At 39.0% G+C, this 17,901-nt stretch overlaps 1 protein-coding gene across 2 annotated transcripts in view; it reads right to left on the bottom strand.

Moving 5' to 3' along the window:
- LOC146565377 (seizure protein 6 homolog) overlaps positions 1-17,901 on the bottom strand; it is a 97,246-nt gene that overhangs the window by 33,764 nt on the left and 45,581 nt on the right. For both annotated transcript variants that reach the window (XM_085288489.1, XM_085288490.1), the window contains exons 2-3: positions 10,729-11,487; positions 10,198-10,319 (exon numbers count right to left, since the gene is read on the bottom strand). In XM_085288489.1, coding sequence (XP_085144615.1) covers positions 10,198-10,319; positions 10,729-11,487 — 881 coding nt within the window. The remainder of the gene's footprint in view (positions 1-10,197; positions 10,320-10,728; positions 11,488-17,901) is intronic.

Below are 17,901 nucleotides of genomic sequence, written 5' to 3'. Positions count from 1 at the left end.
CTGGAACATACCAGAAATGTGTCTACCTTGCTTCCTTGCTTGTGCCTCCCCCACCACAACCACCATCACAACCACTGCCATTTGAATAATTTTTGGCTCATCCAGTTGGCAGTTTTCGTGTATCTCTGGATAGATTTGTGCAAGCAAAAAAAAAAAAAAAGGAGTTGTAGTGCTCATTATATAAAAACGTTATCTTAATTGAACATTCACCTCTACATAAAACAGTCAAGGCCATGTCCTGTTTGCCCTGCTGTCTAAAACAATGGATTCTTACCAATAAGCAAATGCTGAATGTTAATGAGAATGTGCAGGAGCCAGAAGCTGCATACAATAACTCACTCATTGTCCCTTGTGTTTAATTTGAGCTGGCTCTTGAGTTTACCAAATGCAACCACCTTAGTGATAAGTTAAACAGTGGATGCTGGGGTTTTGTTTTTTGTTCTATTTGCTCAGTTACTCAGACATTAGAAGCCATTTCATTAGATGAGATTCTTTCTTTTTGATAAATCAGCTTCATTTTCTCTCAGGCCTTGACACCTCGGTTTATTTGCTACACTGCATTTTTTGCATAGATTTAAATTCATGCATTACTGATTACTCTTCATATTTTCAAGCATGCATCTCTACCCTCCCACTCTCATCATGGCACTAAAAGAGTTGTGTGGGGGGGGGAGACGACTTCACCTTCTGCCAGACAGACTTCTTCTTCTTCCTTTATGACAGCTAGCTGGGTGGAGGAGCAATTAGTGTCACCTGAAAGCATTCCTCTCAGGATTGCAAGGCGCCATGAAAACTCATCTCGCCAAAGCCCTGAAAAGCTCATCAAGATCAAACTGGCCTTCTTTATGACCTGACTTACTCACCCACAGCAAAGGCTGATGAAGGTTTCCTTTTGCCTCATCTCAAGTTGATTAAAGGCAGCAAGCCTCCGCTGGCTTCCATTCCTCAGTCAGACTCGTTTCCCTGTGACACATCTGCGGTGTCCTTTGTCGTTTGTGCTGCCTGGGACCCGATCCAAAGAATGGCCTAAACATTACCTTGTTAAAACACCGCGTGATTACGTTCTTCAAAGAATTTTACGAGTGGAACTTTTGTTTTTACAAAAGTGCCGAGACTCGCTTTTGTTGAAAATCTTTCCATCTTTGTTGTGGCACTTCCATCTGAAACGAGCACCAGCGGTCACTGAACGCCAACAAAACAAATTTAATTCCCTCCCTCATCAGCCACCCTCAGCCAGGGTCAATGCCTTGTGCAGTTTGCTTCTTTTGTAAGAAATGCTAGAATTAAAATCGGAGTGCAAGGATCAATACAGCAATTCAACCAGCACTGAGAGGGGCCTGTGTGTCAAGTATTTGTGCCGCTTATTAACATGACTATTGATTGGAGTCAGAGGAGCATGGTCACAGAAGCAGCATCAAATACCAATCATTAACCCTCAAGTCAGTTTTAGCTATAAACTCTTGGCATGCTCTGTAACATCTTAATCCTTAAAGGGGCATTTCATTGATGGTCATCCTTGGCGACCCTACCTTCAGTGTCATTCATTAGCATATACAGCCATGAGCTAATTAGGTTTGTTATTTTTTGTCTTGTTGTTTTTTGTTTTGTTTTTTTTTTTGGGGTTTTTTTTGGGGGGGGGGAGGGGGGGGTGCTGTTGTTGTTTTACTTTGGAAGTGTCTGAAGCAATATTTACTCCTCTCAGGATTAAAAATAAAAACTTGGAAGTTTTAAATTTCTCCACTAAGACTGAAAGCCTTTGATATTCATAAGGTTTAATTAAGGAAACAAGCAAAGGGCAAGTTTTCTTTTCTTTTACTGTAAGATGTGTTTTTTTTTTTTTTTTTTAAGTATCTCAGGTTCTTGTACATGAGTTAGGGAGAAAGGAGCCAGAGGTGAATGGACAGATTCAGTTGCATTGATGCAAACGCTGTACCAGTACGTTGTGGTGAAGAGAGAGCTAAAAAGCGTAAAAGCAAAGCTTTCAATTTACCGGTTGATCTAAGTCCCTACCCTCACCTATTGTCATGAGCTCTGGGTAGTGACCAAAAGAACGAGATCGTGGATACAAGCGGCAGAAATAAGCTTTCTCCGAAGGGTGGCTGGTGTCCCTTACAGATAGGTATAGGAGTTTGGCCATCATTTAGGAGCTCAGAGGAGAGCCGCTGTTCCTCCACATCAAAAAAGGAGCCAGCTGAGGTGGTTTGGGCATCTTACAAGGATGCATCCTGGGCGCCTCCTGTGTGAGGTGTTCCAGGTATTTCTGACCCGGAGGAGATAGACCCAGGACACATTGGAGAGATTATATCTCTTGGCTGGCCTGAGAATACTTGGGTGTTCCCCTGGACAAGCTGGAGGAGTTGGCCAGGGAGAGGGAGGTCTGGGCCTCTTCTGGTTAGGCTGCTGCCCCCATGATCAGTCATGATTAGCGGAAGAAAATGAATGGAACATCAAATCAACTGGAGTCATGCTAATTGGTTGCCATATTCTATTAATTTACTCCCCTTTGCTCAAATACTATGAAGTGGATTAGACAAACCAGAAGAGAGAAGGAATTGGAAAAAAAATAGATGAGAGCAAGGTGGAAAAATAACTGGGTAAAGTAAATAAAAGTTGATGGTGAAAGACTAAAAAAAATATAGAGTACTGACTGCATAGTAACTCCTGAACATTACCGTGAATTATAGTAGTATAAGCTTGTCAGTAAATGGGAAATGGTAAATGGTAAATGGCCTGTATTTGTATAGCGCTTTTCTAGTCCCTAAGGACCCCAAAGCGCTTTACACAACCTGTCATCCACCCATTCACACACACATTCACACACTGGTGATGGCAAGCTACAATGTAGCCACAGCCACCCTGGGGCGCACTGACAGAGGGAACACTAATATAATCAGACTTCAACACAGTTGGAGAGATTTGCAATTGGTTTATAATTCTAGTAATGCATTAACCAATGGTACTCACACATTACAACTGCTTTGAGCCAGAATGTAGAATCGGGTATGAAACAGAACTGAGACAACCAGTGCATCGGCTCAAATGGTTTCTGCTTGAGACCCAGGCAGGTAGTTCAGCAAGCAGAGGAAACAGAGAAATCAGAGCAGGACAGATGGCCTGGAAAGCATTGATATCTAGCTAACCCACTGGATTTATTTGATCAAATAAATAAAAAAAAGCACCATAACAGATTCTAAGCACTTTAATGCCACAGTCCAGTTCTGGAAAACCTCCATCTGTCCTCCCCTAAAACCTTATTGCAAAAGTGTCAGGGGAGATTGATATAGAGATAAGATCTGCTTTAGATATCACTAATTCACAGCTGAAAAAAAATCACCTCCATGTGTATTTAAACAGTGGGAAAAGGGACAAACATGTTCCTTCCTGTTGATTTGGTAGCATTTGTACTCCATAGGACTGTCTAATGGCATCTGTAAGCCCATGAGTCTTTATCTTTATTCAATATTAAATTAAGTTTGATTCTAATTCTTCCTATTTTCACAATTTGAATCTACAATCAGTTTCAGAGCCGAGGTTGGAATTAAACCCATAAAAAAAACTTCTCCCTAGTCCCTAGTGTTGTGGCTTTAAAGGAATTCATCACAGCTAACCTCATAAAATAGGAGTGAGTGTCAGATGGAAATCAGTATTTTACATCTCATATCCAGCTCATAGTTTGCGCAGGCTATCATCCTGTACATATTTTCTGTATTTAACTATTGAATACAAGGCCAGGAGATAACAATTAAAACCTGCACCTAATGTCAAAGTAGCCTGCCCTTTTCAAAACTACTTTTAGGTTTGGTTTTTTGGTTTTTGGTCTTTTTTGTTTATTTTTTGTTTTGTTTTGGGGGGGTTTGGGGCAGGGGTAGTGACTAATAGTTTAGGTTAGTGCTAAAAGGCATGTTAGAGCAGCTTCTTAATATTTGCAGTTATTTTGCACGAAAAAAATCATTATATGTTCAGAATCACCAGATGGGGCAATGCATTCTGTTAGCCGTGGCAGAGGGGTTGAACAGTCAGGCTGGGGGCAGTAAACTCTCGTGATGCATTGTTCATCCTCCCTCTCTCACAAGAAGCCAGACTGCTGAAAGGAATATTGACTAAATACAGAAAAGGTTTGATTCTGCTTATTTATTCCCCACCAATTTCTGTGGGATTTTTTTTTTTCAATGCAGGTAGAATTCAGTGGGGGTTTCTGAATGCTGTTTAGATTTATATTTTTTCTCTGAGCCATAGGTACATAACAGCAACATATAAATATTTATCACAGTCTCCATATTTGCCCTTCAGATTATTTCCTTCATCTAATTTTCCTCCCCTGCCTTCTGTACTGATGGCTACCTTCCAGAATAGAGGCCCCTTCATGATAATGTCTCTACTACAGCTCCTCTGGTACAAAGTGTGGTGCATTCAATCTGTGTTAATGGTTGGTAATGTAAATTGTATCAGTACACAGCTTGAAAAGTGGGCACTAAGAGCTTTTAACCCAGGTTGGAGTTATTTTGTATGTTTCTAGCAAACCAACAAATCCATAACCTAACTGGAGAAATTGAAGGGAAGGTGTGATCCCTTCACAGATCAATATGTAATTATTGCAAATAGGCTCATCAGACAAGTGAAAGCAATCAATTGTTTTTTTTACAACAACTGGTAATTTAATCTAATTCATCCCTGCCAACATGGGTATGTTTTTGTCTGTTTATCTCAAAATTACTAAAAAAAAAGGAAGGATTTTAAACTTTAGTAGAGACCAACTTTATACCTTTCCACTTAAACAAGCAACTGTTGATTTACAATGATATCTTAGTGAAAAATCTCCCAAAAACCTCCACACAAAGGGCTGCCTACAAAGAAGACACCTGCTGTTACAGAACGTGAAAGTGCTTGAAAATCTTAATAGGCATTTTATTTGATTATACTCCTGTTTTTAATGTTGGGCCAAATGGTGGCTTTTGTGAAACCCTTTGATTTCCAAGTGTTTTTCCAGTTTATTATTATAAATGGTTAATCTGGGTGTCAAAAATAAGAATGTAGGATTTGAAGAGGAGAGTGATTAGATGAAGTAACTTTATCTTGAGCAGTTTCACTTCAGTTTTATTTATATAACCCCAAATCACAACAACAGTCATCTCAGTGCATTTTAATATTGTTACGTAAATATCATACAATAATAAGTGAGGTGGGAAATGGTCTAATGGTCCACAGTAGTCCACAGAAAATTTCTGAGGAATTTTAGATCTTTTACCTTTATTGCACAAAAGGACGAGAGCCGAGTGCTAAAGTGCAAACTGCAATCAGGAAAGAAACAACTGAAGTATACTACCAACACAACATCAGCTTTTTGTATCTCCACAGACAGCATGCTAACACAAAGCTAGAAAAGCAGCCAGAGTGATGTTAAAGCTCAATGTATACTGATACCAGCCCAGTAGCCAGAGCCTGATCTTCAAGTCAGGCTTGTACCATTTTAGCCTCCATTTCTACCAGTACTTTTTGGGCTTCAACTCTGCTTTGCATTCAGCTTAGGGTTCAGCACTTCAGCTTTGGCTTAACCACTTAAAGAAAGGCTGTATTTGTGTTCCAACTAGGATTGGGAATTGTTTTGGGAAGCCGGACTGTAACGTGTTATTTATACCTTCAGCAGGTTTAATACTCACCAGAGAAAAGTAATTTGTGACTTACTTGTTACATTACTTTCTTGTTACTCTGTAAAATGACCTGAAATGCAATGTCTCACAATTACCAGTTAACAACACAAACCTTATGGTACAGTTCCACACACCAACACAAATCACTATCCTAATGTGGATCTTTTTTTAGTAGTTGTACGCGAACACAAAGCTGACACCATAAAGCAAAGCTCAAAGAGACTTTAAAGTATCATCATGATGATCCTATTTTAGAAACATGAACAGGTAGAAAGGGAGGCTGTAACTTGATTGCTCATCACTGCCTTTTTTTCCCACATGATTCAACAGTTTTTATTCATTATCAGCACAAACACAAAAACAAAACAGAACAAACCACAAAAACAAAGGGAATCATATACATTTAAAGTCATTACATACATTAACAATTATACATGTGGAAAAGAGAAAAAAGACAGAAAAAAAAGAGGGGGGAAAAGGTATTTACCATCTATTTACCCACAGATTTAAAAAAAGAAACAACAAGAGTGAATTCCCATCCTTTGTGCTCACTTCCTAATACCCTAAAAACAACTGGGCCCTCTCAACAGTTGGGACAGAAGCAAAGGAGACCAAACATTGAGGAACACTACTGTGTTCATCACTGCCTTTGTTACCTGATAAAGTTCAGCGTCAGGCTGTTAGACTGGGGTTGGGATACGCTGAGCTTTAGTGCCGCTCTGACTTCTAGGCTAGCTTTGTGTTAGCATGCTATAGACTATGTGCACGTTAGCATATGCTACTTCCGGTGCGGAAACTCTTGTGGGGAGCATTGTTTCCGGTGTCCTATTCGCGCCCTGTTTACGGTCCAAAACAAGTTAAGCAAATGAATGAATCAAGCAGCGATTTACATTTCTATAGATGTCTTGGGCATTTACCCAATATATCTGTAAATGCTGTTCATCGACTTGTCGATGTTACCCCCCCGCCTCACAGCAAAAGAGAAAAGGGATTCAAATGTTATATTTCTCAGTATCTGTAAACAGCTGCCCCTCGTTTATCACAGGTGTTATGTTCTAAAAATAAGAGTCACACTGCTAGCGATCGATGCAGCGATTCTGTACTGTACAGGAGAGACGTCACGGAGGAGATCGTCTGCAGCGATCAGGACGCAGGACACAATGTGACATAAAATAAAACATGCAAACTTGCACTAAAAATCTGCGAAACAGCGAGGTGAAAGGTGAACCGTGTTATAGCGAGGGACCACTGTAATTTTGAAGGTAAGTCACAACATACCCTTCGTAAATACTAATGTATAGAAACCCTTACCAGCAATCATTCATTTTTTGTGTGGCTTTTTTTTTCACGGTTTGTTAACATGCTGTGTAGGTGTGTACTTGACTAGCTGATATCGACATAACGGGGGAAACATCTGGTTTGACTATTCTTCACCTATAGTTTGAATGCTGAACATTTTCCTGTTTAAATCATAATAACTGTCACTATACAGAGATGTGCTTCTGAATGTGGACGATGTGTCTTCTGATTCTGTAATGCAGTTCTGCTTGTGTTGAGTGATGTAAACAACTGATCGATCTAAACTCTTTAAACGTCAAAACTAATCATTAGATTTTTTATGACACAACAGTGGTGAGTGTTCCCACCTTCTCCTCTTTGTAACTTAACGCGATCTTTCCGTTTTCGAGTTTCGCTACCTGATCCGCAGTAGCGATTGACCGCAAAGTAAAGCTACCGGAAATATACAACCCCACATCCGGTCTCAAACCAGGAAGTTAGCATTTTCTCGTGCACAGGGTCTATTTAGCAGTTATTTAGTTAGTTAGCAGTATAATACACTTGTCTCTCGTCTTTTTGGTTAATAAAGATAAATGTAATGACCACGCCACTATTTTCCTCTTCCACAGATGAGCTGAAATTAGATGACTGTAGTGTAAGAGCACAGGCAGACAAAAAGCATGTTTGTTTGATGTTTTTCTCCTCTATCCTTCCAACATGCAGATAATTGAAGAACCTTTGTGTAATGTATTAGCTGAATTTAATAGTGAAAAGTGTAATCTGGTTACTGGTCACATGTTATGGAGTAGTGCAAAAGAATGTAACAAATTAATATTAATGTTAAATATTCATATTTAATTTTAAATTACTATTAAGTAGGAATAAATACATTCAAGTTTTTCTGCTTGCTTGCACAAATTACTCACAAGTGAAAAAACAAAATAGTTCCAATTTAAGGTTATATTTTATGGTTTAAGGTTGTTCTCCTTGCATATGGTTGTATGAGGACATTGCTACGCCACATTGCTACTCTGTGATAATCTTTTTTTCCTTTTATAACCTTCCAAATCTTGGATAGGCTCCCTGAAGAAGAGCTTCACACAGTGCTGATGAAAAGGCATGGCATGACACATGCTTGATTTCAATCTCTATCTCTCCACCTTCAGTCACTTCATGCATTCCCAAGGAACAGGGGCCTTGTTTCCTCAATCTCTTCAGTCGTGCCAAGCAATTGTCTGTAAGTTTGCCATCAGATCACTATCAGCTTGTCTGCAGGAGGGAGGGGAAAAGTGGCCCCCGTCTGCTTGCATGGTGGTTTGAAATGCATGGCTTCATCTTATTTCTTTATCAAGCCCAACTGATGTGTGAATATAAAATGTCTATATATTTTCGCTTTATAGCCCTTCAGTTCAAGAAATCTTCTGCCAAAAGCACTGGAGAAGCTGTGAAAGCAAAAAGCTGATACATCAAATGCCTACGTGGGTATGCATGCACATGTGCGGGTGAGTGTGCATGTGCTTATAAGTGCTTCAAGATTTACTTAAGTTACCCAGAGGAAGCTTTCAGAAAAAAAAGGCACACTCTCAAACATATACTCTGTCAAGACTTATCTTCGCCCCCCAGAGGCAGCAAGACAAAGCTCACACATTTTATAAAGTCTCCAATGGTAAATGAGGCGTTTGAAGAATTGCAAATGCCAGGGAGCGCATACACTGACAGTTAATTTTTATAACCTTTTGTGAAAAGACTTACCAGGCAAACATTCAACCTGAGACAGACCCCATCACTTGTGTCCCCATCCACCCACTCAACCCAGTAATTCATTGCATTTCTATCTCTATCAACCCACACAAGACCAGAAATTACTGTTACTGCTTAAACTAAACCAAAATATGTCACTGCTCTTTACTGGTTTAATAAGCATTTTATAAAGCATCAGAAAGCACAGTTCAGGTTGAAATGGCTATAATCAGTATTTTTAGATTAACAATGGAACATGTTTTTTGGGTCGCTCTGACAAACCCACAAACAATTATGCATTTCCTCCCAGCTCCCATGAGCTTTATAGCCTTTTTAGGCTAATTGTTTTGTCAGACTGCAGAGTTAGTATTTTGGTTCACTGTCTCCATACACTGACAGCTGTTTTCACTATTTAAAAAAGTTTAGTGTGTTTTGGTTTGTTTGTTTGTTTTTTTAAGATTTATGACATTTTGATCTCTGTGTGTATATGTTAAAAACTGGGATTTCCTTTTTACATGATTCTATTGGTATCCCATTCTGAACCTTGGTTCTTGTGATTTTCAGTCTACAGTTTCTGATATTACTTTATTTTTGACCTTGTAATGAAGTTCAGCTTTGGTAATCCAGTGTTTTGGTTCACATCTTAATTATTATTACATTTTTTGTCTTCCTTCTCTTATCCCTCCCTAAGCCTTATTCTGCCAGAGGTTTCTTCCTGTTGAAAGGGAGTTTTTCCTTCTCACTGTCGCCAAAGTACTTGCTGATAGGGGGTCATATGATTGTTGGTTTTTTCTCTGCATGCATCATTGTAGGGTCTACCTTACAATATAAAGCATTTTGAGGCGACTGTTGTTGTGATTTGGCATACAAATAGAATTGAAATGAAATTGAATTATTCTTCATTGTAGTTTATTTCCTTTGTCTCTTTCTTCATGTGTAGTGTGAGTCTCCTTATGTCCACATTCAGTATCTTTCTCTTAGGTTGGCATCTTGTTAAGTGTTAGCATTCATTATATTAGTCTCCTTTGGCTATTTCCTGCTTTACTTTGAAAGTTTATTTTCTTAGTTTTACTTCCTATCTGTCTCTACCTGATTGTCCTGATTGCCTTCACCACTCTCCTATCTGTCATTCCCCAATCAGCCCTCTGTTATAAATAGTCCTGTCTTCCCTTTAGCAGACTGCAGAGTTAGCATTTGTCATAGCATTTGTTATTTTTCCCTTGTCTATTCCTCACGCACTGTCTTGTCTTGTCTTGTCTTTTTTCCATCACTTTTTGTGGTTTTTCAACCTTCAGCTTCCTGCAGTTGGGCCCTAACCTTTACGCTCCACACAACCTGACAATATCATTAGATTCCACCTTTTCAGACCTCAAATTTTATCCCAAAGTTCTTGCAGTGCTTTGGCTAGAGCTGGTTTTAGCCTGTTCTCAGGTGGCTACTTAATGGAGTTTTGAAACTTACCAAACAGCCACTTCATCAAACGTTCATCAAATTACTAACATTATAATTATTGTGAGCTTTTAGCACTGACCTGAACTTCGATGCCATATCCCAGGTAGACAGTAATCAAGTAGTTACACTCCACTCCCGAGTCAAGTTGCTGCAGGATTTCAATGTTACCCTCAGGGTCAGTGAAATTCAGACTACACGGCTCTGTGGAAGAAAGTAAAATGACAAGTGATTCCCTTTTTCCCGGATCACTGATCTTTCTGACAGCCCACCTGTGTCTCCCTGGCCCTGTAACCCTCTAACTATCTCTGCAGAGATCCTCTCTGACACTACTCATCTGGGCCTTCAGCCCTCTGTGGCCAGTGGGAAGGGCGGGCAGGACACATCAGGAAAAATCAGATTGTTTTTGACATATGAGCAACTCCGTTATCCCTGACGGAAAGATGAATAGCTGTGTGCAGAATGCAAAATGAACAGGAGTAATGCTGAGGATTTGATGCTTAATTTTCTTTTCCTCTGGGATACATGTGTTATATTTAAGGGTAAATGTCCAGCTCAGTACAGTACATCCTTGAAAGTCAGAGAAAAAGAAAAAGAATATTACTCTGCCTACCTGATGTTTGCATGGTGGTGATGGTGGTAGTTGTGGTAACAGTCGTGGACATTGTTGTGGTGTCTTTCTCTGAAGAAGCCGGAGTGAGCTTGTGGAGCTGATGACCAGGGCTGGTTTTGTTTTTTAGTGCCATTTCACTAGCTTCCCCCTTTTCCATCTTCCCCGAGGTGGCCTCTTCCGGAGAAGCACCCAAACTCTGAGGCTGACTTCCTAGTGAAGATGAGGGAGGTACTCCGCTGTTTTCACCACCTGAACCTCTGTTATTTGGTGTCACCTGGGTGGTAAGTGAGTGTGTTGTTGGATCGACCTTGTCTGTCCCCCTGGTCCTCTCCTTTGATTTCTTTTGAGGCATAGACATGGGCAGTGCTGGTGTTGTGGGGGAAAATGTAGTCAGCGGTGATGTGGCAGCCACAGTAGCAGTAGAGGCAACATCTGAAAAAGCTGGAGCATCCTCATGGGGCACAAGTTGAGTGACAAGGTCTGCTGCATTTGGAGCAGACACAGAGCCTGGCATGGTGGGATATGCAGCCACATAGCCATCCTTCCGAAAAAAATGCTGGTCCCCCCGGAAGTCCCTTGTAAGTAAATGCTCATGAAGCAGCAGGCCCTTGAAGACTGGCTGGTGGTTGGGGATGTTCATTGGTGAGACGGTAGTGATGGAATGGACTTCACTTTCTGTGTCCTGCGTTGATGAGTGTGTGAAGAGGTCCCTGTCTAGGTCCAGTGTCCTCTTACTGATGCTGTTACTATCTTTTGCAACTGAAAATTAAAAGAAAAAAGGAGAAAAAAAGTAATATAGTTATATTAAGCAAAATATTACAGTCCAGTGATCTATAGAAGCAACATGCAGTATACGAGAGTAGTATGTCTTTTTGACAGTTTCATTATAGAATCATCAACTCTGCCAGCCTATAATCTTGCAAAATTATGCCTAATGAGGTGAGAGGCTCTCCTCTTGTATAATTCTTCCACACTTTCTTTTTTGAGTTTTGCTATTTTTAATCAGTTCATTATGCATGTGTGTGTATATGTGTGTGTGCGTGCGTCTGCGTGCAGTGAGGCTGGAGAAACTATGACCATAATAAAGTCCTTTATAAATTTATTCACTAGCAAGTCAGTCTAATAGGTTAACATAAATATAATATATAGTATGAATATTACTGTACAGAGGGAGTATTTAAACACATGGAGTGTATCCATCTTCTATGTTAATGTAAAAAACTTTTAGTACTTAACATATTGGGGTATTTTTAAGACCATGAACACAATTAATAAGGTAGTATCAAAAACAGATTCCATAATTACACTCTGCATTCAATGAAAGCTTGGCGTGAGACTGAGAGGATGTAGTCTAGCTTTTAACAAGAAAAAAAAGTAAAAACACCACCAAATGAAAACAAGCTCTCTATTAGTCAATCATGGGTAAAATCAGTTATCATTAACCATCTAAATCATAGGTGTCAAACTCTGGCCCGCGAAGCCATACCAAATTACTATTAGAGCTGGCCTACTGGTATTATACAGTTAATATATATATTGTTTAGTATTAAGCTTTGCTTGTTCCATATTCAGTTTTTCAGCAAAACTTGTTTGAGTCCATAAGAAAAGATTCATTCTTATATCTAGAGGAAGATTTTTTTTTTTCAATAAATATTAGCGTTAGCCCGCGACTTTGTTCCAGTTTTCGAATTTTGGCCCACTGTGTATTTGAGTTTGACACCCCTGATCTAAATCATCCCAAACTAAGCAGTCATTTTGCCATTCTGATACTGGCACTTCTAACATTTTAAAAAATATATCTAACTTTCACTATTTGACACATCAGCCTGGTACTATTTCAATAATATGTAGGGTTTGTTAAGGTTTGCAAGTTCATATTATCTTCTTTTATACACATATGTCAACAAGAAACAATGCTGTCAGCTTTGGCACTTTAATTAGCTTGCATTTGGGGTGACAGTTTGCCTTAATGAGGCAAAATAGCTGCCGGCACACTTTTCACACAGATGAAAGGATGTTGTTGACACCGTGGCAGCAAATCAATGAGATATCCCTATGTGAGTGCTTCTATTACAGCACTCCAAGAGCATGACAGAATCTAAGTTTGAAATCAAAACCAATGGAAGACTCTGTTATATATTTAAGGCTTCAGTCAGAGAAGCCTAAAGGCTTGTCAGCAACCATCTGGCAACCACCGGAATTGAGAAAAAAAAGTGTATTCCCCAACTAGTTGTGAGTGGCTGCTGGAGGTAGCTCATATTTGCTGTGAAATCAATTGCTAAAGCCTCCTTCACACAGGTCAAAAGACTGGTCAGTGACTCTAGGTAGTCATGAGTCGCTAGGAAGAATATGTATTCTGTGAGAGGCTGATAGATGGCAATCATTAGTGTGAAACTGGTTATAAAGAACTATACAGTGATGCACCTTGAAACTGCTTTGATTGCTAGCAGGTTGAAAGTCACTATTGGTATGCATGGAAGACACTGCCTTTTTCACAAACATAAAAAAGTTTACCAGCTTTACTTCAGTTTATGTGCACTGCTACAGCATTAAACCGCATGCTCATTGACTAACAACTTGTGATTAACAAGCTTGTGGTTGAGCATGAGCATGTGGTGTCATATAGATAATTCTTCGTTTCTGGAAGATGGTATAACAACGATTTACAAAATGGACTTATTTTTTTTAAATATATGACCAAAAGTGAATGACCGAGCCCATAAACTTAGCAGGAAAGTGTTTACAGAGCTCAAGTCTTCTTCTATTGGGAGCCTTTGTGCAACCACAGCTCTTGCCATCTGGTCACTTTCAGTTACAGTGCATGTTGAAGCTACTTCTGTGATGGCTTCATTTTTCCAACCTGGAAGCTGCATCTGTGTTTTATATTGTCGGGAGAATATTTAACTATAGGGACCAGAGGGTGCTAGGTGATCATCCACTGGTCTCTAGGCCTTTGTGATTCCCTTAGAGGTCATTTGCACAAAAAATGTTGAGTACATAGATACACAGCACACGCACTGTTTGTGCCTTGAAATTCTAGATAAGCCTGTTTCTTTAATCGTACATGAATTTATACCATGATCCTCAGCGTGAACTCTTACAGAACTCTGTTTCATCCTCTTTCCTCACATCTGATTCAATTATAAAGCTTGCATATTCTTCAATCGACCGACACTTTTCAATGTGTTGATTATAAGAACCCGTCACTTTCTTGCCTATGAAATATAGCATATATTTCAGGCTCAAATCAGCCTGCCAGTTGGTAAACATTCACCCTGCAAAGTCAAATTTGAAGTTATTGATTTCCTAAGGATTCCACAACAGGAAACATACATTTGGGTTTTTAAAAAAGAAATAGTATCTGAATAAATCTGAAAAATTGCTGTGCCGAAGGAGACGCTCTGCTTTGCTCATAAACTTGGAAAGAAGTTGTAAGGTTCTGTAACATTTTGCTGACGCAGAGTACTTTTTACCACCACCGGGCACATTGATAAAACTTTGATTGGGCTATTCAAGAGGAAGAGTAAACAGCTTTATTACAAAGCCTCTCCTAGGCGGACAGAATTGACACATGGTTTTACATTTTACTGACAAACACGACAACACCACATTCATCTTTTGTGGTGACAGAAGCAATTCAAAGACCTTTTGATGTTCTAAGATGGAGGAGAAACATTTCCTTGTAGCCTTATTCTGTCACAACAAGGGGAGCAAGAATGGTGCTATAAAGGCAAACTAAGCATATTTGACATGTCATTCTAGCAGAGAGAATAAAGAGACTAAAGGGGGGGTCTTCATAAATGATTGAAGTATATAAGACTGGCCTTCAACAATCTCAAAGACACACATACACACATATTGCATAATAAATTGAGAGTTTTTATTTATTCATTTATTTATTTTTATCATAATTACTGTAATTGCTCCTTGTGGCTGTTAAGCCCTGCCTCCTACTGTCTTATCTTCCTCTCCCTCTGTCTCTGTCTTTGTAGCACAGATTTCGACCATCTATTTTCTGCCCTCCAGTCAGAATATTGAGTGAATGTGGAGAGTGAGGATGGAAGGCTGGGTTGAACCAGAGTTTCTCATACACAGATCAATAGAGGATCAATGTGTACAGGTTGAAGACCTCACTGTGGTGATTACAGAGAGGCACTGCTACCATATTGTTCTAATCTCCAAACTTTAATTGGCTGTTTACAGCTGAGGTTTGGAGCAACATGGAGAAATCAATAAAATCAATAAAATAATTTTGAAGAAATCTAATCAGGAAAGTAATTTATTTATTAGTTTCAACCTGAAAAAAAAAACATGTTAAAATTAGTTATGCTTCATCCAGGTACATCACTAAAATACTGACTGCATATAATTAATTGTCTAATGCTATAATTCAAGCCAAAAAATTGGCTTGAAGTTCCCTTTTTAAATTTAAATTCCTTTATTTCAAACTGGTTCAGCCGTCGTGATGTCAAGGATCATCACTTTTAATGAGCACTGGTTTTCTTGGAAGAACCATCTTGTTCAAGTCCTAAGTGGTCAGGTTGAGAGCATGGCCAGGCTCATCATCATTTTGGGGTTTTTTGTTTGTTTGTTTTTACTTCACCATTTGTGGGGTTCATTTGCCAGGAATTTTTCAACAGTAGTCTAAACGAAAATAATATTCTGCTTAAGTAGCCTGAACTGTAATTTTAGTCCTCTCTCATACACGTTCTCAAATAATGCAAAAAAAAAAAAAAAAGCAAGACCAGAAGCAAAGCTTTCAAAATGTCATGCAAATGTTTAAATTGTGATGCTATTCATGGTAATGTTACATTATGAAAAATAACTGGCGTTTTTCTCAGGCGGCATTCCTCATAATACAGACACACCTTGTTGCTGAAGTTGTGAAAAAAAGAAAGTAAGACTATGTAGTTGGGAAAAACTAAGTATGCCTTGTGATTTAGTAGCTTCCCATATGGAAAAGAAATAGTAAAAACTTATATGATTTACTCATTAAAGTGGCCACTTTCTCATTACTTTCATATATTCTTTTAGGAAGTATCCAAAACATACAAGTTTCATTATATAATTTTTCAAGGGATCTTATATCTGTTTTCACTTTTGTATGCTTTTCATACAAGTTTCACACAAGACAGATACAAACTTTATAAGATTTATATATATCTTTTCCATATGGGTTGAACCACTTCTAGAAGCAATAACGGGAAGTGATGTGACCTTTATCAGTCTCTCAAATCATTGCAGAAGGATTTTGGTCCATTCTGCAGCGTTGCTTCAGTTCCTTTAGGTTTACAGGAATTCTTTTATGCATAGCTCTCGTAATGTCCCACCTCAACATTTCAAGGGTTATGGGTTGAGGTTTGACTGGGCCATTGCATCATGTCTCTTAATTCTCAGCCAATCTGCTTTAGATTTGCTGGCATTCAACAGTGTCCTGTTGCATGACATAATTTTGACCGAGCTTTAGCTGTCGGACAGATGGCTTCACATTTAACTCTAGAATACTTTTGTATACAGAGAAGTTCATGGTCAATTCAGTGACTGCAAGGCTCCAAAAAAGGCCCAAATTATCGTCTCCAATCATCATGATCAAATGTGGTGCTGTGCATTTGGTCTTGTCTGCCCAAAAGAAATTGTACCAGAAGTCTTGTGGTTTGTCCTGATACAACATTGTAAACATTGTAGAAAAAAGAGGCTTTCTCCTGGTAATGTGCTTGGATTTCTACTGCTGGGGAGATGGAGTGTACATCCCAGTTTAAAACTTTACTTTTTGATAAGCCTTATAGTTAGAGCAGCATCAGGTTATTGTTGCGTCATCTTAGTCATGCTACAATAGGTCTAGGCTGCTGAGGGCTTCCCGTGATGCATGAATCTTTCTTCTTCACTCTTCCCGCTGTCACCAAGTGCTTGATCACGATGTGTGTTCTGATTATATATATGATACAGTTTTCTCTGTATTAATGTCGGTTCTTTACCTTACAATATAAAGCAATATAAAGCACCATGAAGTGAATGTTATTGTGACTTAATGCTACATAAAAATGCCAAAACATCTGCTGTTATAGAGGCGCTCGAACTTTTTGATGATCAGTTCATCAAGTGCATTTGATGAGCAGCACCTGGCTGCTGCTTACCCTCTTAATTCCTATGGAACCACTAAGGGTTTACTTAGTTTCTATTTCACATGACTGTGAAGTATATAGTTATAATATCTCCCAACACTGCCCACCAGTTAAACATTATTGTCTAACCATGTGTCTATGTACTCTAATATACTGCCGTACACAGTGTACTTTAAAAAAAAATGTGACCTTTATGTGCTTTGGTAGGTTTGTGTCATACTGTTGCAAACAGTGACAGGCAAGTTCTTTCAAGTCACAAGACTTGTGACAAGATTAGTTTTAAATCACAAAGCCATAGCAGCTGTTATCATTCGTGGAAGCTGTTGCTTCTCTGCACCCCAGGTAAACATCATTTATTGACGTGCAACAGCTAAAAGTAGCAACCATGCTGCACGCTAAAGAGGTTACGTGTATAAATGAATCACATCACACTACACTGCAGCTGGTTAATTAGAGCTAATTCATAAATTAAAGGTGGTAATTGCAGTGACAGAATGACGTTACTGTGATATTATTCAGTGCATTAGAACAAGTACAATAAAATACCATTTATTGTCCCGGGGGAAATTTAGTTAGTGACATGTTTCCTTTGTGAGCACATTCAGTACATGTTTATGAGACCACTTATCTGAGAGGAAGGAAACCATTTAAAGAGTGCGGAATATATTCATTTGCCCCTAAAGAAATCTGCTATGCTCTCTTGCCCCGCTACATCAAAAAGTACCAGCTCTGCTGTCAAAACTGAGAAACAGGAATATTAGACTTAGTGATATAAAATAACCTTAACAAACCGAGACAACCCTGATACCATAACAAATGTTAAATGGTGCAAAATGTTATAAATTTCAACTAGGCTGTGATTTGGTTTTTATCTAGTGAAATCCTTAGAGAAGTCTAACATTAGAATGTAGAAAACCAAGAATATATTTACAATCCTATGGCCTGCAGGGCCAATTATAATAAAGATTTTCCAGCAATCCTGATTATGTGCATCATTTACATTGGGAGGCACACGATCATGCTTTGTCCATGGATCCATGACAATCTCTCA

This window comes from Mchenga conophoros, linkage group LG10 (assembly GCF_057382185.1).
Source record: "Mchenga conophoros isolate Kocher_MC1m ecotype Shallow Benthic linkage group LG10, M_conophoros_male_GT1.1, whole genome shotgun sequence".
In the NCBI taxonomy this organism is placed as follows: domain Eukaryota; kingdom Metazoa; phylum Chordata; class Actinopteri; order Cichliformes; family Cichlidae; genus Mchenga; species Mchenga conophoros.
Note: the sequence above shows the minus strand (reverse complement) of the source record. Positions and strands in the feature narration are given on the sequence as shown.